This window comes from Aulonocara sp. 'chitande type north' Nkhata Bay, linkage group LG20 (genome assembly GCF_057382095.1).
Source record: "Aulonocara sp. 'chitande type north' Nkhata Bay isolate Kocher_YH1m ecotype deep benthic linkage group LG20, A_spYH_male_GT1.1, whole genome shotgun sequence".
Lineage (NCBI taxonomy): Eukaryota > Metazoa > Chordata > Actinopteri > Cichliformes > Cichlidae > Aulonocara > Aulonocara sp. 'chitande type north' Nkhata Bay.
Window position 1 is genome coordinate 37,249,219 of NC_141363.1, and position 27,637 is coordinate 37,276,855.

The 27,637-nt window shown below is 43.6% G+C and overlaps 1 protein-coding gene across 7 annotated transcripts in view; it reads left to right on the forward strand.

Moving 5' to 3' along the window:
- Positions 1-366: 366 nt before the first annotated feature.
- LOC147306232 (myelin transcription factor 1-like) overlaps positions 367-27,637 on the forward strand; it is a 101,058-nt gene continuing 73,787 nt past the window's right edge. Inside the window, exons 1-13 of one of the 7 annotated variants that reach the window (XR_015126735.1) lie at positions 367-616; positions 2,008-2,062; positions 3,148-3,181; positions 3,313-3,381; positions 7,421-7,653; positions 9,965-11,026; positions 11,101-11,220; positions 11,876-11,966; positions 12,282-12,395; positions 12,479-12,696; positions 15,550-15,752; positions 15,893-16,108; positions 22,583-22,731. Coding sequence is in view for 6 of the 7 variants with exons in the window: in XM_086278749.1 (XP_086134875.1) it covers positions 2,008-2,062; positions 3,148-3,181; positions 3,313-3,381; positions 7,421-7,653; positions 9,965-11,026; positions 11,101-11,220; positions 11,876-11,966; positions 12,282-12,395; positions 12,479-12,696; positions 15,550-15,752; positions 15,893-16,108; positions 22,583-22,731 (2,564 nt within the window). In the remaining variant the exon portion in view is untranslated. Of the gene's footprint in view, positions 617-640; positions 1,916-2,007; positions 2,063-3,147; positions 3,182-3,312; positions 3,382-7,420; positions 7,654-9,964; positions 11,027-11,100; positions 11,221-11,875; positions 11,967-12,281; positions 12,396-12,478; positions 12,697-15,549; positions 15,753-15,892; positions 16,109-22,582; positions 22,732-27,637 lie in introns of those variants that run through there. The other 6 variants (XM_086278749.1, XM_086278750.1, XM_086278745.1 and 3 more) reach the window with 6 other exon arrangements.

Below are 27,637 nucleotides of genomic sequence, written 5' to 3' on the forward strand. Positions count from 1 at the left end.
AGGTGGTCAAACACTGAATTTCAAGCTCGTTGGGACTGTGGAAACTGGAGTTTGCTTGTTTGTCTTATTTTATTTTCCCAGGTCTTGATAGATCTTTGCACCTAGTTCATCAGCAATGAATGAAGCAATGAGGTCTGTTTCAAGACTAAGGGAGAACAAAATCTTTGTCTCTGATGTCTGTGAGCTGAGTTCTGCAGCTAACAATGTCCAGCAGAATGCAGTTCTGTCAGAGGAGTGCTGCAGCCTCAGCTGCGCGGGGACTGAGAGGAGCGTGTCGTCGCTGCTGGCTCTGGCTCTTTAAATACTGGCTGCCTCCGGCACTTCGCGGCCGGCCGAGGGGGGAGCCCAGCCCCGGTGGGCCGGTTGCAGCTCTCCTGGGCTCCTGCAGGAGGCACTGCAGCGGGGTTTCTGTCCGTGGTGCTGGAGAGTCGGCAGTCTCTGTCCGGGGTGCTGAACGGCTCGGTTTGCTGCTGCCGCCTCGCAGACTCGGCCCCCTGTGTCCGGCTTGGCTCCGCACTTCTTTCGGGCTCGTAGTCGTTGGAGCGTTACCGGAACGTCCTTCTGCCCGGAGATGTGTCTGCGAGGGGGGAGGGGAGGGCAGTAGTCTGAGCGTAAGGTAAGGCCGAGCTGTGTCTGCGTGACAAAGAGCAGCGTATGCGTGGATGTTGTGAGGCCTCGGCTGCAGACTGTGACGCTGGATTTGGTGCCGAGCGGTGCGGATGAAGCGAGGACGTATTTAGGTTTCCATGTTTTTAACTCGTTTCCTTCCACGGAGAATCATTGGAGATCTGCCTTTTCATCCGATTATTATTATGGGCCGCTCGGCGTTTCCGGCGGTTCTTTGGCGGCCCCAGAAGTGAGAGCCCGAAACGGGAACAGCCCGTCCTCCGCCGGCCGCAGGCCTGGTGGTGCTCAGCCGATCGGCCTGTAGCTCATTCTGTGTTCTCATTTCTCTTTTTGTCAATTGCTGTCAACGTGAAAAAAAGCTTTCAGCAGGATGAGGTCACCTGAAACTTTAGTCATCCTGAAATCCCGATCTGTCACGTCTACAGCTGACTGCTGTCGACTGCCTTCTAGGACGTAGCCTGCTTTACTTTGAGCTCCAAAATCACGAGCATTGATCAGAAAGTCCATCTGTTTACTGATGGAATATTTGAATAGTTAGACTGTACGCTCACACAACATGTCTGCATTGGATACTGTAAGTGTCAAAACGGGGCTCCCCCCTCACGAAATAATTTAGTCATACTTTTGAACTAATGGATATTTGTATTGTTCTTGCCGTCCAATGATTTTTAACTTTAGCCAAGAAAAGTGGCTCAATCTGCAACAAGACCGTTGAAATAATTCAAGCTCATCTTTCCAAAGCTAAATAGATAGCAGTAAATCATTACGTAAGAAATATATTTGTCTACATTTGATTTTGATGTTTTCTGATATGAGAATCAAAATACAGATTTTGGTCAAATCTGTTTGGATGTGGAATTCGCTCACTATATAAACATACAACACACAACAGCAACAGCTAATGTTTGGTGTTCCCAGTGACATGCTACATTGCTGTCTGAGCATGTACAGTATACTAGACCCATGTGCACCCACATATTTCTCCAAAATACACATTTTCTGGTACCTTTGGAAAGATTTTCTTTTAGAAAAGTAGAGTTTTCACATTTCTACCTCCATAAAATTGTGGGATTCACAAGAGAAAGATTAAAGATCTTTAGTTAGAATATAAGCAAGCAGCTTAATATAGTGTATAACATAGTTGTCCTACAACACTAGCTGACTGTAAGGTGGTGTTGTGTGTTTTGTGTGTTTTAGCCAGCAAAAATGAGTTCAAAGTTCAGACTCTGAGCCCGCGGTGGACCAGTACAGAACCAGTCAACCAGAGAGGACAAGCCTCAGTGACAATGTACCTATCTGTCTGCCTGCCTGTCTGTCTGTCTGACTGTCTGTCTACACTTCCTCACTTGTGAATGTTACTCATGTCCCTCTGTTACTTAGATGAGTCAAGACACTACAGAGACACGAACACGAACCCGCTCCAAAGGCATCCGGGGTCAGTATATACACACCCACACACACAAATAAAATTTCTAATACATTAAAAAAATGTTGAAATGAACGCTATAGTTTGCATAAAGCTCTTATCATTTTCACCATGACAAAGAGGGTGGAGTACTGAGAAAGCACTAACACACTTGCTTACCAGACCTTCCTACTTACAACAGTAGTCAAGACAGCTGTAGCTGTTGTAGATGAAATTCGTTTTTGGAGTGTTGCTTGGACGTATCTTTACTGTTGTAAATGGACTGATTCTTACATAGCACTTTTCTACTCTCCCGGAGCACTCAAAGCGCTTTATACAACATGTCACATTCACCCATTCATGCCCATTCACACAAGACCTTCTTCTATGCTTTTTAGAAAAAAAGAAGCTAACTAGCACATACATTCTCAAGTGAATGCATCAGAGAGCAACTTGGGGTTAGTATCGTGCATGCAGACTGGGGGCGACAGGGATCAAACCAAAAACCTTCCAATCAGCAGGTGACCTGCTCTACCACCTGAGCTACAGCCACCACATACCCTGTGGTCTACTCATAGGGTGCAGGCTTCCTATGGATGCTGGCATTGAACTGTGTGCTGATAATAAGCAGATGGTCACTTTTATCTCTTCTTCTTTTATCATTATCTTGTTTTTTTCATTTGCCTTGGCACACTCCTCAGAGCAGTTCTCAGCACTTACCAAACACATTTTAACAATTTTTCCTGTGCCATGCATGCTGAAGGATAGAACTCTCTCCAAACCATTATCATTTGTGACAAATGCTTGTTGTGCATTAGTATTTTAAATTATCATGTGTCATTAACCTGCATATAATCTTAAATATTGACACCGAAACAAAAAATTGGCATGCTATGTGTAAAAATATAATAGTACATCTCGTCACTCTGTGGGACAAGATGTCCTCTAATTCTCCAACTTACATTGTAATGGAGAAGATGCCATCTATCTCTTACAGTAAGCAAATCATGTCGACTATAAGCAGAGCTCACAAGATAATACGCTCAGAGTTTTCACTTCAGTTAAAGCCAAATTATTGTTATATCAGTATCTAACATGTCTTCCTGTTTCATCAGAACTGGTGGCACAAGAAATGAAGCAAGACTTAAGGTAAACGAGTTTATAACTCAGCATAAAAAGTTATAAATTATATATATATATATATATATATATATATATATATATATATATATATAATGTGTGTAAAAAAATTGTATTTCTTTTGACTTGATGTGTGTCAGTAGCAGTTGTCCCACTCCTGGATGTGATGGTAAAGGCCATGTCAGTGGAAGGTACTCACGACACAGGAGGTAAGATTGTTAAATATATATAAGAAATCAGTCAGTCATCATAAAAGACTGTATGCTGCCTAGTACATAGTGTGTATATGAAAGCTTAGGTGTAACAAATCAGTGACAGGCTCTGGTGCCATGTTTTTGGTCCTTACCCCTAGGACATGCCGAGCAAAAAAAACCCCTCTCTCTCAGTCTTGCACGCTCTCCCTCCCTCTCTCTCTCTCTCTCTCTCTCTCTCTCTCTCTCTCTCTCTCTCTCACACTCTCTCTCTCTCTCTCTCACACACACACACACACACACACACACACACACACACACACACACACACAATGAATACAGTGAATAAATAGAATCATATAGTTATAATAGTAACTATCAGTAGCATCATTTCGGCTTCTCATCAGCACCATGGACAGCAACCCTAGTCAGAGGTTGGGGGTAACAGGCATATTTATTTAAGCTTATGCTATAAACTCATGCCATCTTCTTCAACTAGACAACCGTAAACCTAAACCAGGTTTAGCCATGCTGACGTAACTGTACCCTAATGTATATAACAATGGAAGAAATGAGGAAAACACACTGACCACAGGTCCTCATAGACTGGCTAGACAGGGTTATCATACCAAACAAGCACATTCATTTTAGAAAGCCCTTCTAGGTATGTTACACACACATATTACAGTATGAATGCATACATTCAATACATAAATGGTAACAATGCTTCAGTTCTTTACAAAAACACAAACTACATGTCACCAAGTCTTGGAACTCGTGCTGTCGTATTCTGTTCTTCTTATTTTGAGCTCCACTGTTTTGATTCAACTTGCCAAGCATATTTGATGATATTGCTGCACTGACAAACTATTGTTTTTCACTAACTGTATTACAAACTGTTGCAGAGCTGATGTCAGCAGGTTCATGTGCATTTTCCACAAAATGACAGAGAGCAAGGTGAAAAAATGCAAGTAAAATCCCAATTTTAAAAAAAAATTGGCACACTGTGTAAGAGGAAAATAAAAGAAGGCAATGATTTGTAGAGCTCATATATTCATATTTTATTCATAATACAATATAGAAAACAAATGTTTAAACGTTACTATTTCATGAAAAATATAACCTCATTTTGAATTTCGATGTCAGCAACGCATCTTAAAAACACTGGAAGAGCACAACAAAAGGCTGGAAAAGTAAGTGGTACTAAAAAAGAAACACCTAGAGGAACATTTTGCAACCAATTAGGTTACTTGGCAGCAGGTCAGTAACATTACTTACTGTGAAAACAGCATCTTAGCGAGGCAGTGCTTCTCAGAAGTAAAAATAGGCAAAGTTCATCATTCAGGAAAAAAAATGCAAATTGTGGAAAAATCTTAGAATAACACCAAAGTGGGCAAAATGGAGGCTCATCCGATCTGTGAAGACTAGCCTCTGTCAGTGCGCCCCAGGGTGGCTGTGGCTACAATGTAGCTTGCCATCACCAGTGTGTGAATGTGTGTGTGAATGGGTGGATGACTGGATATGTAAAGCGCTTTGGAGTCCTTAGGGACTAGTAAAGCGCTATATAAATACAGGCCATTTACCATTTACCATTTAGCCTTCACAAGATGAGGAACGATTTTAAAAAGCCCCATGTTTTACTTGTTTTACTTAGACAGAGAATCACACACCCACAGAGAAACTCAAACCCTGGGTCTGAGGCCCTGTGACTAGGGATGGGTATCGAAAACCAGTTCTTGTTGAGAACCGGTTCCCACTGTTTCAATTCCTTGGAATTGTTTGCCAGTTTTGCAAACGATTCCCTTATCGATTCCAGTCGCCCCGAATGACGTCACCACGTTGCAGAGCGTCATTTACCTGGCAGGAAACACGGCGCCTAACGCTCAAAAGTTTGATTATATTTTATGAGAACGGATGACAACAGGGCAACTTGCAATACTTGAAAAGTAGATATTTAATTTAAGGGAGGAAACACTACGAATACGCGATCTGCCTTATTACAAAACCTGCCATTACTGTGCATTTAGGTTACCATGATGAGAGAGACAGAGTCTGGCTGGCTCAGATGCTGGCAGTTCTCACTGCTGTCTACCGGTAGCGTCTCCTTTCAGGCCAGGATAGACGAATGTCACCAAGCAGTGACTAAGGTTGTGGTCAAAGGCTTGCACTCATTTGCCAGCAGATGCCCCCGATTTTCAGTAAGTGAATGTGTTTAATTGTAGGCAGGGACATTACTGGATATTCTTGGGTAATTGCTACTGAATCATTTATGTTGTACTTTGTTATTGCTACAGAAGAATATTTATTTTATTATTTTACATTTATAATTGTTTTTCCTGGGGACCCTGTGACACCCCATTGAAGAGCCGTAGGCTGTGGATCTCTTAAGATCTCACTGTTGGGTTTGTAAGGCCATGTTACTCCTGAAGATATAGAGAAGATATAAAACAAAGTTCTAAGCTAATCAACCTTAGTGTTCTCCTTTTTTAAAAAGAATCGATAAAAGAATCGATAAAGAATCGAATCGTTAAAGAGTTGAAAATGGAATCAGAATCGTGAAAATCTTATCAATACCCATCCCTACCCGTGACCATTATTTGTATTTTTTCGCAATGTAGTCAGGATGACAAAAAGCCAGAGCTCTGTCTAGCCAAATATTCTGTCATGTGTTGCTGTGCTGAAGCCAGGTTTTGGCATCAACGTGCAAGATACAGGAGACAGGACGTGAAAGCCTTTAACTTTTATTATTTGTAACCTACAAGGAAGAGAGATAAACAGAGAGCCAGGTCAGAACTGAACCAGGACACGTAAAGCAGAGGACTACACAGGAGAAGCATGAGGGATGATGCAACAAGCAATACAGAGGGTTTAAATACAAAAAAGCAAATGGGCAAAGTGGAGACACCTGAAGAGCACAGCTGAACTGAATCTGACTAAATAGACAGGGGAAGCAAAACTGAACATAGTGTACTTTCAATTCATTTTTTTTTTGTCACATTCACAGTATAACATGCAGCGAAATGCTTGCGTCTGAGCTGCGCACAGGCTGCAGACATCGCTCCAAAGGTGTGTGTAGCTTTACCACTATACCAACACAACAAGAGACAAGGAACTATCAAAATAAAACAGGAACTAACTGAGCAGGCAACAGATTCATATATAAACTAGACATGGCAACAGAAACACAGATTTGACATAGAAACAGAAAGGTAAACACTGAAACAAGACTGACTGACTGAGGACTAAACACAGACAAGACAAGGGCACAGGAGAAAAGGGAGGCAAAAATTCAAGGGACTCAAAACATAAACTGAATATACTTGACCTAAAACTAAAACTAACATTTTTAATTAAGAGTTTAGACAAAAATAAAAAAAAAACAGGACTATGACAGAATTACTAAATGGTAAATGGCCTGTATTTATATAGCGCTTTACTAGTCCCTAAGGACCCCAAAGCGCTTTACATATCCAGTCATCCACCCATTCACACACACATTCACACACTGGTGATGGCAAGCTACATTGTAGCCACAGCCACCCTGGGGCGCACTGACAGAGGCGAGGCTGCCGGACACTGGCGCCACCAGGCCCTCTGACCACCACCAGTAGGCAACGGGTGAAGTGTCTTGCCCAAGGACACAACGACTGAGACTAGAAATATTATGATAAACAAAATTAGAAAGTCTTCACAGAACAAATCCCCAAATAAGTTCACTAAACACAAAACGCTGGGTCAATGACCTTGGAACTATGGCATAAACAAACATTAGCTCAAAACTATCACACTATCAAACATAAAGCGCTAGGGATTAAGCACCTTCTCTAACTTGTATTCACAATTAAAACCGAGTTAGAATTACGAATTAATCTAGCAAGCATGACTTTGGACTGCGAGAGGAAGCCAGAGTACCTGAAGGAAAAAACTTTGTTGCTAGTAGTATCTAGACTCTCCAGTGTTGCTCACACACCTCAATATAGTATGTGACAGAACACTAATTACTTGTTAGGTTTCTTTCTGACATTATACACATCAGTAACCATGTTTCTCTTTTCAGCATACTTGGTTGCCCAATTGTGAAGAAAAGGAAGCTGGAGGAGGCTGAGGCCGGGGAGAACCAGTCCGCTCCCAAGAGAAAGAATCAGTCTGCTAAACAGGCAGCAGATGGAGGGTTGACTGCAGACAGTGACACAGCAGAAGAGGAAGAGGAGGAGCAGAAAGAGAATGAAGGGGATGAAGAAAACAAGGACAAGAAGGCCAAAACAACAAGCAGGCCAGAGTCAATAAAACGTGAGTAAATCCAAACTAGAGCAGTTGCCTCCTTACCCGCCAAGCAAAACTGGCTCCTGTATACATAGTTATTTTAAGTATGTACAGTCAGGGAAAACAATTATTTGAACCCCTGCTGATTTTGTAACTTTTCCCACTACCAAAGAAATGGTCAGTCTATAATTTCAATGGCAGGTTTATTTGAACAATGAGAGACTTTACTTTATTGATTTATATAGTACTCTTCACAGGATAAAAACCACAAAGTGCTTCACAATAATATAAAACAGATAAACATAAAACAGTACAATCAAATATACAGCACAAATCTAATTAAAAACTAGTCTAAAGATGGAGGGAGAGAATTCCACAACCTTGGGGCCACCGCTCTGGTTTTAAAACGTGTTCGGGGGACTACCAACAGCCTTTGAAATCAATAAAGTAAAGTAAAGTAAAGTAAAGTAAAGTAAAGTAAAGTAAAGTAAAGTAAGAGACAGAACAATAACCAAAAAATCCAGAAAAATGGATTTGAAAAAAGTTACAACTTAATTTGCATCTTCATGAAGGAAATAAATATTTGATCCCTTTGCAAAACGTGGTTTAGTACTTTGTAGCAAAATCTTTTTTGGTAACTGGAGAAGTCAGACGTGTCTTGTAGCTGGCCACAAGTTTTGCACACATCTCAGGGGGGATTTTGTCCCACTCCTCTTTGCAGATCCTCTCCAAGTCATTAATGTTTCATGGCTGATGTTTGGCAACTCTAACCTTCAGCTCCCTCCACAGATTTTCTGTGGGATTGGAGACTGACTAGGCCACTCCAAGACCTTAATATGCTTCGTCTTGAGCCAATCCTTTGTTGCCTTGGTCGTGTGTTTTGGATCATTGTCATGCTGGAATACTCACCCACGACCCATTTTCAATACCCTGGCTAAAGGAAGGTGGTTCTCACCCAAGATTTGATGGTACATGGCCCCATCCATCCTCCCTTTGATGTGATACAGTTGTTCTGTCCCCTTGGCAGAAAAACACCCTCAAAGCATGTTTCTACCTCCATGTTTGACGGTGGGGATAATATTCTTGGAGTCATTGACAGCATTCTTCCTCCTCCAAACATGGCAAGTTGAGTTGATGCCAAATAGCTCGGTTTTGGTCTCATTTGACCACAACACCTTCACCAAGTCCTCTTTTGAAACATTGAGATATTTCGTGACAAACTTCAAAGTTTGAGTAGTTCTGGCCTGATTCCTCACCGTTCTTATTCTCATAAACTCCACGAGGTGAGATCTTGTGTGGAGCTCCAGACCGAGGGAGACTGGCAGTTATTTTATCATTCTCCCATATGCGAATAATCGCGCCAACTGTTGTCACCTTCTCACCCAACTGCTTGGCAATGGTCTTGTAGTCCATTCCAGCCTTGTGTAGGTCCACAATCGTGTCCCTGACATCCATGGAAAACTCTGGTCTTGGCCATGGTGCAGAGTTTGGAATCTGGATCGATTGATTGCTTCTATGGACAGCTGTCTTTTATACAGGTAACGAGTTGAAAAGGCTCCAAATGTCAGCTTGTTACCTGTATAAAATATAAATGGGAGCCAGAAATCTTGCAGATTGATGGGGGATCAAATACTTATTTCCTAGTCAAAAGTTTGGACACACCTTCTCATTGAATGGTTTTTCAGATCTTTTATTGTTGTAATTTGTTATGGAATAATAAACTGTAAAGCCTCTGAAAATGGAGGGCTGTGCATAAAAGTTCCTAAACAGATAGCGCAAGACCTTTGTTAACATCAATCTTGTTTGTGGTGTACAGACACAAAATTACAATTTCTGTCACTGTCAACTCTGATGTTACTCTGATGTGGGTGAAGTAGATCTTAAAATGTAATGCCTACTTACATAAAAGTAACATTGTAGACTTTGAAAAATATTGATAAAGGTACATGTAGTTGTAATTCCTTACTTCAACCTGAAACTGATCCGAGTTTCCATTTTGTAGTTGAAATATAGACACATTAAAGCATATGTAATCCAGTGTCACAGAAATGAGCTTTGTATAAAAACAAGGACATTAAAAAACATAATCAGTATTTCAGTGACTGTGACGAACAGAACCGTTTCAAGATAGCGGAGAGTTTGGCATGAGTGTAGACCAAAGCCAACTTCCAGAACAGTTGACTTTGGTCTACAGTTTGGTTTGCATGCTTCACTTCACTCTTGCTAAACAAATCACATCAAGTCACCTGCAAGATCAGTCACAATGCTTGTTTTTGTGAGATGACACAGACAAAACAATCTGTGGCAATGACATTTATCTGTACTTTGAACTCCACAGCAGAGGCCTCACAGGTGACAAAAGTAACAGCAGTGTGTCCTTCAGCTGACCTTGACATGAACAAACACATCAGTGCAAAGGCTGAGAACAAAACTGTGAGTGAGAAAGCTGGTGAGGAAGTAAAACCTGCTGATGACCTTCAGCAGGAGGAAACAGAGACAAAGGATGTGAAGGATGCTTGTCTGATGACAAAGAATCAGCCATCTGCGGAACCCGCAGAGCTAACAGGCATTCCTGATCTAAAAGAAACAAAGGAGGCGGAGGAAGCAGAAGAACAGGAGGAAAATGGACAGCAAAAAAGTCCTGAGAATATTGTAGAAGAGAGGGTAATAGAAAGACAAGTGATAAGCCAGAAAAACTCAGATCATCAGTATTCAAGTGGTGATTACGGCCATCTGGCCAAAGAGTCAAAGCAGCATAAGAGGGAAGCTGATGAAGAAGAGGTCGAAGAAGAGGAAGAAGAGGAAGAAGAGGAAGAAGAAGAAGAGGAGGATGGAACAGACAGGGAGGTCCTCCAAGAGGTTGACACTCCTTACACTTTGAGTCCACGCACTCAGGGATCTGAAACTGAGGTGTCACTCAGGGAAGAAAAGATCTGTACTCCCATGACTGAGGAAGAAGAGGATGAAGAACAGGAAGGGGAGAGAGAGGGGGAGGATCACAGACAAGAGAAGGAAGACAGTGAGATCCTGGGGGAGGAAGAGGAGGACCAAGACTCCAGTAAAGCCTCTCCAACAACAGTGGTTATAGAGGTCCGCTCTGAGGATGATGATGATGATGATGATGAAGATGAAGAGGAGGAAGAGGAGGAGGAGGAGGAAGAAGAGGAAGGAGAGGAGCAGGATCGTGTCTCAGAGGGCTCGGGAATAACAGACGACTCAGAGAACTGGGATATGACTCGGGGGAACCTGGGGCTGCTGGAGCAGGCTATTGCTCTGAAGGCGGAGGAAGTGAAGGAAGGCCAGGAGAGCCGGAGCTCCCTGGACTACCAACCATACACATCATCCAGCAAGAGCTCAGAGGCTGCTGCTGTAGCCCGCCGCACCACTCACTACAGCAAAGGTAAGAAACAGCAAAGTCAAATGTGAACGTGTTTGCATAGAAAGTAGGTGATCACTATCTAAATAAAATTCCAGAAAAAAAGGAAGTCAAGTGTCCAACGCCAGGGTGTGATGGGACGGGTCATGTGACTGGGCTGTATCCCCATCATCGCAGTCTGTCTGGATGTCCTCACAAAGACAGAATCCCTCCAGAGAGTAAGTATAGCTTACCATTAACTTCATTGACCAACATTCAAATGTGTGCACTTTGAATTATCACCATGATTAATAAATACTGACCAATAATGCTAACACACAAACCTGTTTCTAAAAAAGTGTCCCTAATATTGTAGGGTGTTTACCTTGCGATTTAAAGTGCCTTAAGGTGATTGGTGCTATATGACTGGCCAACACTGAATTGACTAGATAATAAAATCACCAAATTCTAGGTAGCATCCTGCAAATTTATATTTAGTAATGTTATTTCGGAATACAATATCATCATAGGTTTTCACAGATGGGTGAATCCCTATCTTTACTTTTGGGGTGCTTTTTTTTCCCTGACCTGTATGTTTGTTTATTAGTTGTGAGGTGTTCCACAGCATTAGACGTCACATCCTCAGCATATTAAGTCAACTATTTTACATAGGCTTTTAACTTTTTTGGAATTCAGGTTGTAAATATTATTATTAACTCTACCAGCTTTACCATTACTCTTACTTCCACTACTGCTGTAAATTCTGTATCTTTGCCACTTGTCCTTTTCTAGCTCATACAGGTGTACACGTACATTACTACTGTTACTGCTGTGAAACCACCTAATGCAAGATAAATGCACTGACCTGAGTTTGCACTTGCTGTGTGTCTGTAGTCCTGGCCATGCATGAGAACGTCTTGAAGTGTCCTACTCCTGGCTGCACAGGCCAAGGCCATGTTAACAGCAACCGCAACACACATCGCAGGTTAATAAAGCACTCGATACACTCTGAACACTTTTTACAACAGTATATGAAACAGAAATTGACTGTCACTACTTCATAGAAAAGAACTTGTAAAAAGAGGCTTGTATTCTGATGGTTTTTTTTAAATAGTTTAGTGTTAAAGATCCTAGATCTGATTGCGCACACACACACACACACACATTTGCAAAATAATACTGCATAACATTTCATTGTGCTCACATCTGCTTACACTGCTTTCCCAGCAATTCAGTGAGTTTCTATTGATGAGCATTTTATTTCTTTAAATGCAATATCATTGGCATGCCTCCCCATCAGTCTGTCCGGCTGCCCCATTGCCGCAGCTGCTAAGCTGAACAAGAACCAGGACAAACAGGTTCATTTACAGGCTTCAGCCAGTGAACCCTCTTCCAATTCTGACAGAGTGCTCAGGTGAGACATGCAAGAAAAATTTTCAACTAATTGATTCATACAATGTTAAAGTATCAGTACCTAAATCAGGGCTCTTTTTTTAGGCCCATGTGTTTTGTCAAACAGCTGGAGATCCCTCAGTATGGCAGCTACCGGCCCAACACGGTGACCACTACACCTCGAGCAAACCTGGCCAAGGAGCTGGAGAAATACTCCAAGGTGTCTTTTGACTATGCAAGCTTTGATGGTCAGGTTTTTGGAAAGCGTACGCTCATTCCAAAGACACCTAGCACTGCTGAAACATCACCCAAAGCCTTCAAAAGTAAGACACAATTTCACTTTGCTTTTATTTCTTAACAACTTACAGGCTTTTTATAACCAATCCAATCCAACTTTATTTATATAGCACTTTAAAAACAACAAAGTTGACCAAAGTGCTTTCCAATAATAAAACAGAGACAGCAGTTAAAAAACATACATTAAGCAGACAAAGAAATAAATATAAATAACAATAAAATAAATACATAAATGAAAAAGAAGATAAAAATAAATCAGTATATATATTAAATATTAAAACATGAGTAAAATAGACAATAAGATATACAATGAATAAGATTAACAAAATAAAAAGATTAAGAGTGACCAACAGCTGACTAAAACTGACTACAAGCTGACTCTGGTACAACTCCTAAAAAGCCTTTGAAAAAAAGTGTATTTTTAAAAGTGATTTAAACATTTCAAGTGTTGGGGCCAGCCTAATATGGAGGGGCAGTTTATTCCATAATTTGGGTCCCCCCAGTGTTTCAGTCTCGGCATGGGGACAGCAAGGAGTGACTGGTCAGTTGATCTGGGAGACCTTTGTGGACTGTATTGGTGTAGAAGGTCTGACAGGTAAGAAGGAGCCAGGACATTTAAAACTTTAAAAGCAAACAATAAAATTTTTAAATGAATTCTAAAATGGACAGGCAACCAAGTGTAAAGAGGCAAGAACAGGGGTAATGTGCTCACGTTTGCATGTCCCTGTCAACAGACAAGCTGCAGCATTCTGGACCATTTGCAAGCGTGATAGTGAAGCCTGATCAACACCAATATAAAGTCCATTACAATAATCAAGCCGAGTGGTCACAAATGCATGTAAAACTCTCTCCTAGTCACAAAAAGAAATAAAAGGTTTTACTTTAGAGAGCTGCCTCAGCTGAAAAAAGCTTTTTCTCACCACTGCATTTACCTATTTGTCCATTTTAAGAGCTGTGTCAATTTTTACTCCAAGGTATCGTTATGGTTTTAACATAAACTCTCTATGGCACTGTTTGTGAACCGCATTCCCTCTGTGCAAATTGTTATTTGTTTGGTATCTTCTGATCAATTGCAGTGTTATAATACATCCATATTACAAGTAGATGAAGGCTTAAATGAGATATTTCAAATGACAAAGGCAATATTTATCTCCTTTAAAGATACCAAAGAAAAAAACTTGGTGAATCTGATAAGCATTAAGCACTTTCCTTCACTGTCTTATTCTTGAATATATTTTAGAACCAAGCACTCCTGCAATCTCCAAACAATTTAAACACAGAATAATACAAAAAGAAAAAGATTATGTAGTTAAGGCTGGAAATGATGACCCAAATTAAGGATGCATGATGGACCGAGCAGTGAAGGAAAGTCAGGTACAGGTTAACATCCAAAAAAGTTTTTTTATTCAACCCCAAAACAAACTCGGTTAAACTACACAGAAAAATCTAAATGTTGGGCCCATAAAAGAGGTCAAAGTAACAAAACTACACAAGCACTACAACAACTGAAACAAACTGACCTACCTAAACAGACAAGTGGAAACTTAAATAGTGGCTGATCAGCCCACAAAAACAAAAAAAGGGATAAAACACACAAAAACCCAACTGAGACTAACATAACAAATTCCATTTCCCCCCCATGATCCAGAATTGTGGTATGACCCAATTTGCAGTTCTCCATATAAGCTTGCTCTGCCCCTTTTCCACCTCTTAGCTCATCAACCAAGGGACCCCAGCAGCTGTCACTGAGGTAAAGAAAACAGAAGAAAGATTAAATCATACATACATAACAGTGTAAACTAAAATATCCTCACTTATTTTAAAATACAGTATTATGTGAGTATATAAATGAATTAATTCTAAACCAAAACCAATTCTTTATTACCCTGTAAATGAAATCCTATATCTAAAGGAAGAAAAATGTAAATGTAGTGTTATGTGTAAGCCTCTGTTGTAACATTGATGTTTGGTGGACATTACCACTGTGTGGCTGTAACTGCAGCCATCACAATGCAATACAGGTGACAGTGAATAAGTAAAAGTAACACATGATACAAAAGAAAACTAAGCTACAAAGTAAAACATTAAAACAATTAAAAGAAACCAAACACAGAAACAAGAAGACACACACCAAACATGAGAAGAGAGACAGATGGGGAAAAATTCTAATTCTGTTATACATTTACCCTCCTCACATCCATCAAGCACAAGGTAACCTATCAGTTGAACTGTGGGAGGAAGCCGAACTACCTGGAAGATGCCAGGCACAGGGAAAACGTGCAAACTCCACATATGAAGGCCTCATTTGGTTCCTGGTTTAGACCAGGAGTCTTTTTGCTGCGAGGTGACAGTGCTAACCATTCTATGTGAAATGGTCTTATTCACATTTTTTATACCACCTTTCAAACATAGCTAGGTTCTGCAAAGGGCTTTTATAATGTTTTCCATTCACACTCACATGCTAAAGAGGCAGAGCTGCCATGCGTGACACCTGTATCAGAAGCAACTTAAGGCGCAGTCCTGAGATTATAGGGGCAGAGAACCACCTGAGTTATATCCAAATGGAATATGTCATTCTACAATTATTCTGATCAATAAATGACATTATACCAAAAAACAATTTTTGTCAGTAACGTCTATAAATTTGTATTAATAACTGTATGTTTTTGTATAAAATGTTTTACTTTTTTAAATAATTTATACATAAAAGTTTGTTTTTTTCACTTGCCAAGCTCTGTATAAAATTGTATGAGGTTCTGCTATAACTAAAAGCAAACCTGAACTAGTACATATGTTGCACTCATATAGTCGTAGAATATGCAGTAATCTCCTCCCAATTTCATGTCTCAAGGAAATCATTTTGTTCCACTTGTACGCAGCTAAATTATTCCCCAAGGCATCCTCCCCCAGTCACAGCATGTCAGGAAGCTTTTCTATGAGCACCTTGTCCTCCAGCGGTTATGACTATAGCCAAGATGCAGAGGCAGCCCACATGGCAGCAACAGCTATTCTCAACCTGTCCACCCGCTGCTGGGAGAGACCAGAGACACTCAGCACCAAGACCAGGGAGCCCTGCACCAAGGTGATGCACAGTGAATTTCATTTAGACGCAAGCTTCTTTTTTAAAACTACGGTTTAAAATAGCCTAACAATGAACAGTGTATGAAACTCGTGCTCTTTGAGTTTGCAGTCACTACATTTGCACACTGTGTCCTCACTTAGGAGGCGGATATTGAGGTGGATGAGAATGGCACCTTGGACCTTAGCATGAAGAAGACCAAGCGGGAGGGAGTACAGTCTCCAGAGCCTTCATCTTCTTTGTCTTCTTCCTCTCAACATGTGGGAGCCATTGCATCTCAGGGCCAAACTCAGCAAGAGTGGGAAGGCCCACTTGACTTCACCAAAATGGGTGGTGTCAAAGAAGAAGACCACGAAGAGGTAAGTAGAGATCTACTGTAAATGAGGACAGCTAGAGAAAATGAAAGCGAATCAGAGCTGATTTGTTGGGAACCTACAGTTCTTAATAAATGTATTAGAGCACCTGCAATAAAAACAAGAAAAACACAAATACTTTAGAAATCTGTCAAGATTGAAGTCGTAAATTATTATTAGTGTCATATTAAACCATTAAAAATTTAATTTGGAACGCCAGTAAATATTTTCAATTTGACATCTTAATCAAAAAACAATAATGTACTTTACTGCTTTTTCTCCTTTCTTGAAAAATAATACATTAGAAAGTTCATTGATAACAGAAATAATTATATTTTAGCTTTAAATTGTTGGTTTGATTAAAGTGATGCACATGGTGGATTAACCATTACAGAACCATAAAAAATGATTTAGGGAACAAGTAGTACTGTTCAATTACCCTTACATTGGGTGGTGGTCTAATAAGGTGGCATGGTTTGTGGCTCAGCTGCAGGGGAGCGGTGAAGCTGCCCCACATATCTGTTCTCCATCACCTGGTCATGGCTCCCTACTTCAGTAGGATCCCTGGACCTAAGGGGAGAGGATCACTGAGCTGCAGAGAGAGTGGGCTGTAGAAATTATGCAGCGGACTGTCTTATAAGCTGTTTGCACAAATTAAAAAAAGACCTTCACACGCAGGAAGAACGTCCTGCCGGCCTGGGTCCTTGCTACAGTCACTTCTTTTCAGCCAGTGGAGGTGCTAACCCAGTTGCTGGCTGACCTGGTAGCTGTGCACCGGGAGCAGGCAGTGGTGCATCGCCATCTCCTAGATAAGCTGCGGGATCATTCCAAGCATGGGACAAGTGTAGTCGAATGTCTGGTTGCTTGGGCTGACTTTCACCTGAACATCACGAATAGGCCATAGTGCTGCTGCTCTCTTGCTCTTGACGAAGGCAGTCGCACTTTTTGTCACAGCTGCCGAGGCGAGCCGTGTGGAGTTAGAAGAAGGACCCAAGATGCAGGCAGTGGATAAGATGCCGGTGAGTTTATTTATACAGGGGTGAGAAGGCAAACAGGCAAGAGGGAAGACAAAACTAAAGACCTGAACTGGGAAAGCTAAATGACAAACCTGAGATGATACAAAAGGGGATGAGAGGCAGAGAGACGAGCTGGACACCGAATAACACAGACTGACACGGAGGAACACAGACGAACCGGCAACAGGCAGGAAAACACACAGGGCTTAAATACACACACCAGTAATCAGGGGGTGAGAGACAGGAGGGCAACACAGCTGGGAGGAATCTGGGCTGACGGGACAGGGGAAACGTAACCTGATCACACTCACATACGACACGGACCTTCACAATAAAACAGGAAACTCAGACACATGGAACCAGACAAGACATTGAACTAAACAGACAGATTCACAAACAGATGGGGTGACACCATAGACAGACAGATACAGACGCAGACTCAGAGGCAGACCGAATATAACACAGAACCTAAACAATCATCTAAAAAATGATAACAAACCAAAAGCGCTGGGTCACCGACCCAGGACCATGACAGTACCCCCCCTCAAGGGCTGGCTCCAGACAGCCCAGCAGAAACACAAAAACCGACCAAAACAAAACAGAAAAGGACCCGACCAGGGCGGACGGAGGGGGCCCAGGACGGAGGGACAGAGTCCAAAAAGGCCCAGATGGTCAAGTTCAGGAGGCCGACCATGCGAATGGCAGCGGGGCAGGTCTGGATGCCGGCCACGTGGTAGGCAGTGGCGTGGAAACAGTCCTGGGGGCCGACCGTGCGGACGGCAACAGCGGCGTGGAAACAGTTCTGGGGGCCGACCGTGCGGACGGCAACAGCGGCGTGGAAACAGTTCTGGGGGCCGACCGTGCGGACGGCAACAGCGGCGTGGAAACAAGTCCGGAGGCCGGCCACGCGGAAGGCAGTGGCGGCGTTCAGGAGGGCGTCCACGGTGGCGGAGATGCCCAACAAGCGGCCTGGCAGATGACCGACGATGTGGAGGTGGTAGTAAGGGACCTGAAGGCTGCGTGGCCCCTGCAGCCCCAGGCGAAGCAGAGGCTGGACCAGCAGAGGCTGGACCAGACGAGGCGGAAGCAGAGGCTGGACCCGGCAATGCTGATGAGGATGAAGACACGGAGGCTGGACCCGGCGATGCTGATGAGGATGAAGACACGGAGGCTGGACCCGGCGATGCTGATGAGGATGAAGACACGGAGGCTGGACCCGGCGAGGCTGATGAGGATGAAGACACGGAGGCTGGACCCGGCGAGGCTGATGAGGATGAAGACACGGAGGCTGGACCAGGCGAGGCTGATGAGGATGAAGACACGGAGGCTGGACCAGGCGAGGCTGATGAGGATGAAGACACAGAGGCTGGACCGGGCGAGGCTGAAGCAGAAGCGGAGGCTGGACCAGGCGAGGCTGAAGCAGAAGCGGAGGCTGGACCGGGCGAAGCAGCTGATGAGGATGCTGAAGCTGGGCTAGGCGAAGCAGCTGATGAGGATGCTGAAGCTGAAGCTGAGACTGCAGCGGGCGAGGGTGATGAGACTGCAGCTGGTGATGAGACTGCAGCTGATGGCTGGACGGGGTCCTCGGGCCCCCCAGCTGACGAGGCCGGACGCTGGACGGGCTCCTCGGGCCCCCCAGCAAAAACAGTCTCAGAACCAGTGGGCACCGGAGCCCCTGGCACACACAGAACGGAACCAGCAGGTGCGGAGACCCCTGGCAGAGACGGAACAGAACCAGCAGGCACACGGGCCTCTGGCAGGAATGCAACAGAACCAGCAGGCACACGGGCCTCTGGCAAACATAAAACAGACTGCAGCTGCACTGAGCAGTGACTCAGCTCAGGCAGCGACAGTCCGGTACAGTCCTCAGCTGGCTTCTTAACCTCCAGGGGTCCAGAGTCAGCTGGGGGCTGAAACCCAGCCTCTCGGGAGGCCCTGGAGTGTGTCTCAGTCTCAGAACTGGCCAGCTCTTGAGGAATGTTTCCATTGTTATTGGGTTTGTCTCTCTGCTTAGAGTACGAAGTTGTTGAACTGTCCGTTATGGGTTGGACTGACATGGCTTGCTGTACAGGAGGAGTAGGTGAAGGTGATGGCTGAACAGGTGGTGGAGCAACTGACACAGGATGCAGGGCTGGTGGCTGCTGAACAGGAGGCTGAACTGAGGATAAAGCTAATGATTCTTCTGCCAACCGGGCTACTGACTGGGCCATGGATTGTAACAGGGTTTGTAATAAGTCTGGCTGTGGCTGTAATTGAGCTATGGATTGTGAGGCTGAATGTGGCGGAGGTGGCGACTGGGCTTCTGGCCGGGCGGCTAACTGAGCTTCTGGCCGGGCGGCTAACTGAGCTTCTGGCCGGGCGGCTAACTGAGCTTCAGGCCATAAACAGTTTTTGTCCTGTGCCGTACAGAACATCACCCCTGAGTAAACAGTTCAGACCAATAATACTGTCCTGTCCACTCACCACAGCTGCCCGCTCGGAAATCCCCAGGTCCGACTGTGGCGAGGAGCGTCGGCAGCGTGAGCGCCGTTTCCCCCTTGAAGGCTGGGTTGACGGGCCGGGCAGTGAAGCATGAGTTGCAGGGTGGGTGGTAACAGCCGGGGGGTGAAGACGGAGTCCATTCAGAATGAAATTCTGTGCGAGCGGGTGAAGTGAGCTGAGCAGCCAGGGGAGACCAGAAACCAAGCGCTGTAGCCGATTAGCCACGGCTTGGCGAAATTCTCTCCCCTCGTGCTCCAGCCACGCGTTAATTAATTTGTCCACGGAGTAAACAATGTCCTCCCGGAGCTCCTTGGGCGGGTTGAATGCTGCTGGGTCCATAGTGGCCGGTTCGTACTGTCACGGCTGCCGAGGCGAGCCGTGTGGAGTTAGAAGAAGGACCCAAGATGCAGGCAGTGGATAAGATGCCGGTGAGTTTATTTATACAGGGGTGAGAAGGCAAACAGGCAAGAGGGAAGACAAAACTAAAGACCTGAACTGGGAAAGCTAAATGACAAACCTGAGATGATACAAAAGGGGATGAGAGGCAGAGAGACAAGCTGGACACCGAATAACACAGACTGACACGGAGGAACACAGACGAACCGGCAACAGGCAGGAAAACACACAGGGCTTAAATACACACACCAGTAATCAGGGGGTGAGAGACAGGAGGGCAACACAGCTGGGAGGAATCTGGGCTGACGGGACAGGGGAAACGTAACCTGATCACACTCACATACGACACGGACCTTCACAATAAAACAGGAAACTCAGACACATGGAACCAGACAAGACATTGAACTAAACAGACAGATTCACAAACAGATGGGGTGACACCATAGACAGACAGATACAGACGCAGACTCAGAGGCAGACCGAATATAACACAGAACCTAAACAATCATCTAAAAAATGATAACAAACTAAAAGCGCTGGGTCACCGACCCAGGACCGTGACACTTTTCTCCTCTCCTCTCCTCCTCTCCCTTAGCTTCCCTGCTTGGCCTCTTGTGTCCTTGTCTAGTCTTGTGTTTTTTGTATTACTTTTCCCTGGAACAGTCTCTCACAGAGAGGAATTATGGATTTGATCAACTGGTCCCTGAATGCAATTGACACCCTTTTCTCAATGAGAAGTCTGGGCTCGGGTGAGCCTGAGTGTCCTGGAGGTACTTTCCCTGCTGGATACTTGATGGACGGGTGGCATTACTCGAGGGTTGTGTGCCTGGCGGGACTGTCGATCGAAGACGCTGAAGATATCTATCTATTCGGAACCATGATAACAGGGTTCTTGCTGATCGGAGCTGGCTTGGCCCTGGCTTATCGAAGAATTAAGAAAGCGAAACCGGCTGTTCAAACCCCCACAAGGCTGCCCGCTGGGATTGAAACGATGGGACGAGGCGTGAGTTCTCAAAATGGGCTCATTGAGTGCAGCACGGATAAGATCTTGGAGAAGCTTGCAGCTGCCGTGAACACTCAGAATAAGACCTCTGAGCGCAAATTGGATTACACCTTGGAGAAGCACTCAGAATAAGAGTTGTTCGCACTAAAGTAAAAGCCACCATCACTTCATGCGGCTACCACTTCAGCACCAGCTGTGATCTCAAGGCTGGAGCTGAACAAAAACACCCTGATAACAGACGGTGCTTAGACTGTTCCTCCCCTATGCAAGGCCACCTGGGTTGGCTGGAAGACTGTTTACTTAGCCTGGCAGGGCGAAGGACACTGTCTCAGCTGAACTCTGGACACACACACACATACACATACACTGATACACACTCATCCCCCCTCCCTTTCCAAACGCCTTCGATGCTTGTCCCCTCCCGGGGAAGATAGCGGTCGACTGGACCAACGCAGACATGCTGCAGGACCGGATGCGCTGTTTACACCGGCTCTCTATTACCCTTTACCCTCCCCTGTTGCTTGTCTCGTGTTTCTATAGTGTATTGATAGTCATGTGCTTTTTGTAGGCGCTGAGGTGTTGTTTTTTTTCTGTTCTCAAACTGATCTCCCTGTTGGAGCTCAGTCTGGGGGGAGTTCTTTTTTCTCCTCGTATTTCCTCATGTTGTGTATTTACCATTGTTATACCTCTCTGACCTGTCTTTCCCATATGATCTTTGTGTAATGTATGTATGGTCGGAAGGGTAAGATGGCGCTGGCATGGCTGGCTGCCTTAACCCAATTTCCCTCGTGATGAACAAAGTATGATCAATCAATCAATCAAATTAAATACAGGTGAAAAAATGCATGGAGTAAAGGCTGCAGTTAGCTCGCACCAGACACATCCCTTAATTCTGGGGACAGATTGGCCAGGGTTTATTAACCTTTTGGGGCAGTATGAGGGATGCATTCACGACCTTTAGCGGTGTGTAGTGTCTGTGCTCACTGGTGATGCGGGTCATCTGATGCTGACTCTGGGGAGGAGGAGATGGCAGGTACTTCACTTGAGGCCCCGCTGCCTCTAGTAATTCACTCCACACACGATTTCCTATTATAACAGTCTTGCGATGACATCCTATGCTCAGCCTTTGACCAAGTGATTAAAATTGATGGATTTATTAAGTGATTCATAACACTCGCACGAAAGAAGAAGCCGTGGAAAATGATTTTCCAGGCGGATTATGTGCGCCGATGGCACATGTCCTGCCTGGAGTGTCCGGAGTTGGTTAACCAGCATCCCAAAAGAGATACTGACTGGCCAGGGGCCTCTGTTCATGTCTTGTACACTAAAAGAACTGCACGAAACATGAATTTTAAATTCTTCTTCAGCCACCCCACCAACCCCTCTGTTGTTTACAGTGCAGGAGGTGCCCCAGGCCTCAACGGGATTCCTCCCTTTCGGTTATTGTTTGGCAGGAAGCCGTGAGAGCATGGAGCAGACTGTCTCCTAAATTGTTTGCACAAATAAAAAAAATTCACATTTGGGAAAAACTGTCTGGCAGCCTGGGTCCTTGCTACAAGCACCTTATGTCTTACCTTGCTTTAGGTGGAGTACACAGCTCCCTCATATACCTCATCTGAAGGTGAGGAAGAGGACCAAGAGAACTTGGAGGACAGGAAATACCCCGGTGAGGTCACCACCACCAGCTTCAAGGTCAAGTTTCAGCCCAAAGACAGCAAAAAAGAGCTTCTTGTGTAAGTCTTTAATATTTTTTACAAACCTTGTGTGATGAAAACCAGCTGTACAATTAAGAGCTGTGGCAGAGAAACAAACCCAGTTGCAAAGATTTTTTTTTAAATGAATGGCAGTTTGTAAATTGGTCTGTAATGATCTAAAGCAGTGGAATCTCAAGAGGGGTTTATAGGAAATTATAGCTAAATGTTTAATACATTTAAGAGGGATTATGTCAGTAGGGCAGGAAGACGTGTGCATGTGAGAAATTATATCAATGAAATATGTCATGCAAATTAGTGCTCGCAAAGAAATTTTGAAATTTGGGTTGTGGGGGTTCAATTGGGACAGATGGAAAACTTTGTGTATCCTCATATTAAATAAGAAGTGTAAAACTACTGACAAAGGATTATTCAAGGCCTCAGTTTCAAAGGGTTAATAAGCAACTGTAATATTTTTTTGGGTTCTGTTCTGAGTGGAACATCTTTTGTGGAAAAACAAACTTTCTGACCAGGTCAGTAGGCTGGTCAGAAACCTGGCGTCAGCAAGTCAGCAATGTGCGTATTTTGGTTCATTGTCCTGCGGAGAGCAGCCTAAGTGGCCTTCCAGGTGCCAACAGCTAACCAGATGCTGCTGCACAGAAGAGACAGAACTCTCAGCTTCAGTTGGTGGAAACAGAGGAGGTTGATAGATGTTAAATGTAGAGACACCATAGCCAAAGACGTCACGGTACTGTGTTGTTGATCCAGGATAGCTGCTTGCTCCAGGTGGACAGTGCTTCTAACTCCTGGTTGGCTCGTTTGGTTTTCCTGTTAATGTGCAGATAGACGCCAGAGGAAAGACTAACCTTGGCACCGACAATGGCATAGAACTCTCTCCAAATGCAGGATGTAAACTGGGGTCCCCGATCGAATGTGATGTGTTGAAAGAACCCACAAACTTTTCTCAGTGAGTTGCTAATAATAGACAGCAATGAAGTGATTGTGAAAGTTCCAAACAGGACAGAAGGAGGCAAGATCTCTAACGAGGATGATGAGGGTTTCATCTTTCCCATTACTGTAACTAAGTCATTCACTTTTATTGGAGAGAAGGAGATACATGACTCAGGACACTGGTGATCATCTTCATAATGGGAGGAACATAAAGATAATTTCATCTTATCTACAAAGTCACTGATAAATATATAACGCTCTGTTAAAATAGCCTCTTTCACTGTCTCATTGTTTGATAAACAAACAAACCCGTGGTCTTTCATAGCTGCTCTGCTTTTCAACAGGCATGCTGAAGACCACAAGTTCTATTATTTAGCCAGGGTGAGCAAGAAACAAGCGACAGAAGGTTTCTGTCTCTTGTTTGTCACTTTCTGTCACCTTATGGAGCAGGTCATCTACCAAGCAGAATATGGGTGGGTCAGTATCCTCAAGTACTGAACTCAAGTTCCTCCCAATGCTCCTGACTCACAACTGGAGGGTGTGTGTGAATGTTAGAGCGGGCACCAAGGTTTGAACATGTGTGTGGCTGGGTGAATGAAGCTTGTAGTAAAAAGCACAAAAGAGTACTCAGAGTAGACAAGTGTTAGGGGGGAATTCAAGATGGCGCCGTAGAGTAGACATTGTGGCTGAGTGAGCTCCAGTGGTATTTGTTAATATTTATCTCATATCTTTATATTTGAACGGCGTCAAGTACAGAATTTCCAAAGGGGAGTGTTTTGACATGAACCTGAACAGTTACTTCCTAAAAATCTCGGACAGAAGTACAAAAAAATCATTGAGGAAAACTCCCAGTTATACTGAAAACAAAGAGGAGCTAGGCACCATACCGGAGATACTGAGCATGTCTGCTAGTCCCGGCTCTATGGAACCAAGTATTGTTCACGCTTTGGATAGAATAACTGATAATCTTACTAAAGTAATTGACTCCAAGATTTCTACTGTTCTCGAAGCTATTAAAAAACAGACCTCACAGCTGCAGGCGATCGCCACCAGAATGAATGAGGCGGAGAAATGGATTGCTAATGTGGAGGACACGGCGACATTATCAGAGGCTAAGCTGGCACAACTCGAGAAACAAATACATGAGATGCTAGAACATAAAGATGAACTTGACAACCGAGGTCGCAGGTGCAACGTACGTATAGTCGGCTTACCTGAAGGCACGGAGGGCCCAGATCCAGTTAAGTTCCTTGAAAAGTGGATCCCGGAGTACCTCCAGATGGACACAAAGGCAGGGAGGCTGAAACTTGACCGAGCACACCGATCCTCAGCACCGAAGCCCGGCGTTGATCAACATCCCAGGCCACTTATAATGAAGTTTCACAACTATGCAGATAAACAACGCGTGATGGAGGCGGCTCGTCGGCTCGGACCCCACCGATCTAACAAGGACAGCCCCACATGTAAGGAATCTAGGATTTCCTTCTTTAATGATTAGCTGAGGTCGTTCGAAGACGGAAACCTTTCGATGATGTAAAGGTGCGGCTGAGGAAGATGAATGTGGACTATGCATTACTATACCCAGCTACCTTGAGAGTAATGGTGAACGGGACTCAGAGGAGATTTAACACCCCGAAGGAGGCCATTTCGCTGCTTCATTCACTTGAACAGAGGCAGGAAGACACTACTCGTCAGTAACTTGTCTATCAGTAGGTGACTTAAATAATATGGCAAGTAATCAGCTGCATTTGTGTACATGGAATGTAAGAGTGGTCCATAATCGTATTAAAAGGAGAAAAATACTCACCTTTCTGAAAAAAGAACACATTGATATTGTACTTTTGCAAGAAACACATTTATATGATGTAGAACACCTTAAATTACCGCAAGGTGGAATTGGACAGGTATTTTTCTCGTCATTTACCTCAAGAAGTAGAGGGGTGCAATCCTTGTGAGGAAAAGCCCCCTTTTTTCAAATACAGAGTGTGTCAAGGACAGGCATGGAAGGTATGTTATAGTCAAGGGAATATTATTGGGTATGGTTGTTTCTATATTGAATGTTTACTACCATCCTGCTCATTCGTCTGATTTTATGACCACAGTATTTACAGACTTCGCTGAGATTAACTCTGACATTTCTATAGTGTGGGGAGATTTCAATTGTATACTGAATCCTGTTATTGACAGGCTCCCCCACAAGCCTTTGCCTCTCTCACCACAAGCTAAGGCACTTAATTCTATCTGTGAAGATTTGAGATTTGTAGATGTATGGAGAATAAAACTAGGATTGATTTTTTTTTTTTTTTTTACCAGGGCTATTGTTGCACTTAGTCTTATCGTGTGAAATTAGTAGTATTCTAATCTCAGGCCATGCCAATGTAATGCTGGATCTCTCTCTCAAAGATATGGTAAACAGAGGAAAATACTGGAGGTTAAATACAACTATTCTAAAGGACCATACATTTATATCTTACTTCAACACTGAGTTTAGATATTTTTTGTACATCAACCGGCAGTCAACAAATGACTCTGCCCTACTGTGGGAAACTATTAAATTATACCAATAAGCGGCAGCAGAAATTGAGGAAGCAGAATCAGTTAATGACAGAATTTAAAACAAAAGAAAGTACTTATGCTGATTCCCCAACTCCTGCCTTACTGCAAGAGATATCTGCTGTCAGATCAACTTTAGATAGCCTTTTTACACAAGATTAAGAACTTAACCTTAAGTTTACTACAGGGAGTGCAGAATTATTAGGCAAGTTGTATTTTTGAGGAATAATTTTATTATTGAACAACAACCATGTTCTCAATGAACCCAAAAAACTCATTAATATCAAAGCTGAATGTTTTTGGAAGTAGTTTTTAGTTTGTTTTTAGTTTTAGCTATTTTAGGGGGATATCTGTGTGTGCAGGTGACTATTACTGTGCATAATTATTAGGCAACTTAACAAAAAACAAATATATACCCATTTCAATTATTTATTTTTACCAGTGAAACCAATATAACATCTCCACATTCACAAATATACATTTCTGACATTCAAAAACAAAAGAAAAACAAATCAGCGACCAATATAGCTACCTTTCTTTGCAAGGACACTCAAAAGCCTGCCATCCATGGATTCTGTCAGTGTTTTGATCTGTTCACCATCAACATTGCGTGCAGCAGCAACCACAGCCTCCCAGACACTGTTCAGAGAGGTGTACTGTTTTCCCTCCTTGTAAATCTCACGTTTGATGATGGACCACAGGTTCTCAATGGGGTTCAGATCAGGTGAACAAGGTGGCCGTGTCATTAGTTTTTCTTCTTTTATACCCTTTCTTGCCAGCCACGCTGTGGAGTACTTGGATGCGTGTGATGGACCATTGTCCTGCATGAAAATCACGTTTTTCTTGAAGGATGCAGACTTCTTCCTGTACCACTGCTTGAAGAAGGTGTCTTCCAGAAACTGGCAGTAGGACTGGGAGTTGAGCTTGACTCCATCCTCAACCCGAAAAGGCCCCACAAGCTCATCTTTGATGATACCAGCCCAAACCAGTACTCCACCTCCACCTTGCTGGCGTCTGAGTCGGACTGGAGCTCTCTGCCCTTTACCAATCCAGCCACAGGCCCATCCATCTGGCCCATCAAGACTCACTCTCATTTCATCAGTCCATAAAACCTTAGAAAAACCAGTCTTGAGATATTTCTTGGCCCAGTCTTGACGTTTCAGCTTGCGTATCTTGTTCAGTGGTGGTCGTCTTTCAGCCTTTCTTACCTTGGCCATGTCTCTGAGTATTGCACACCTTGTGCTCTTGGGCACTCCAGTGATGTTGCAGCTCTGAAATATGGCCAAACTGGTGGCAAGTGGCATCTTGGCAGCTGCACGCTTGACTTTTCTCAGTTCATGGGCAGTTATTTTGCACCTTGGTTTTTCCACACGCTTCTTGCGACCCTGTTGACTATTTTGAATGAAGCGCTTGATTGTTCGATGATCACGCTTCAGAAGCTTTG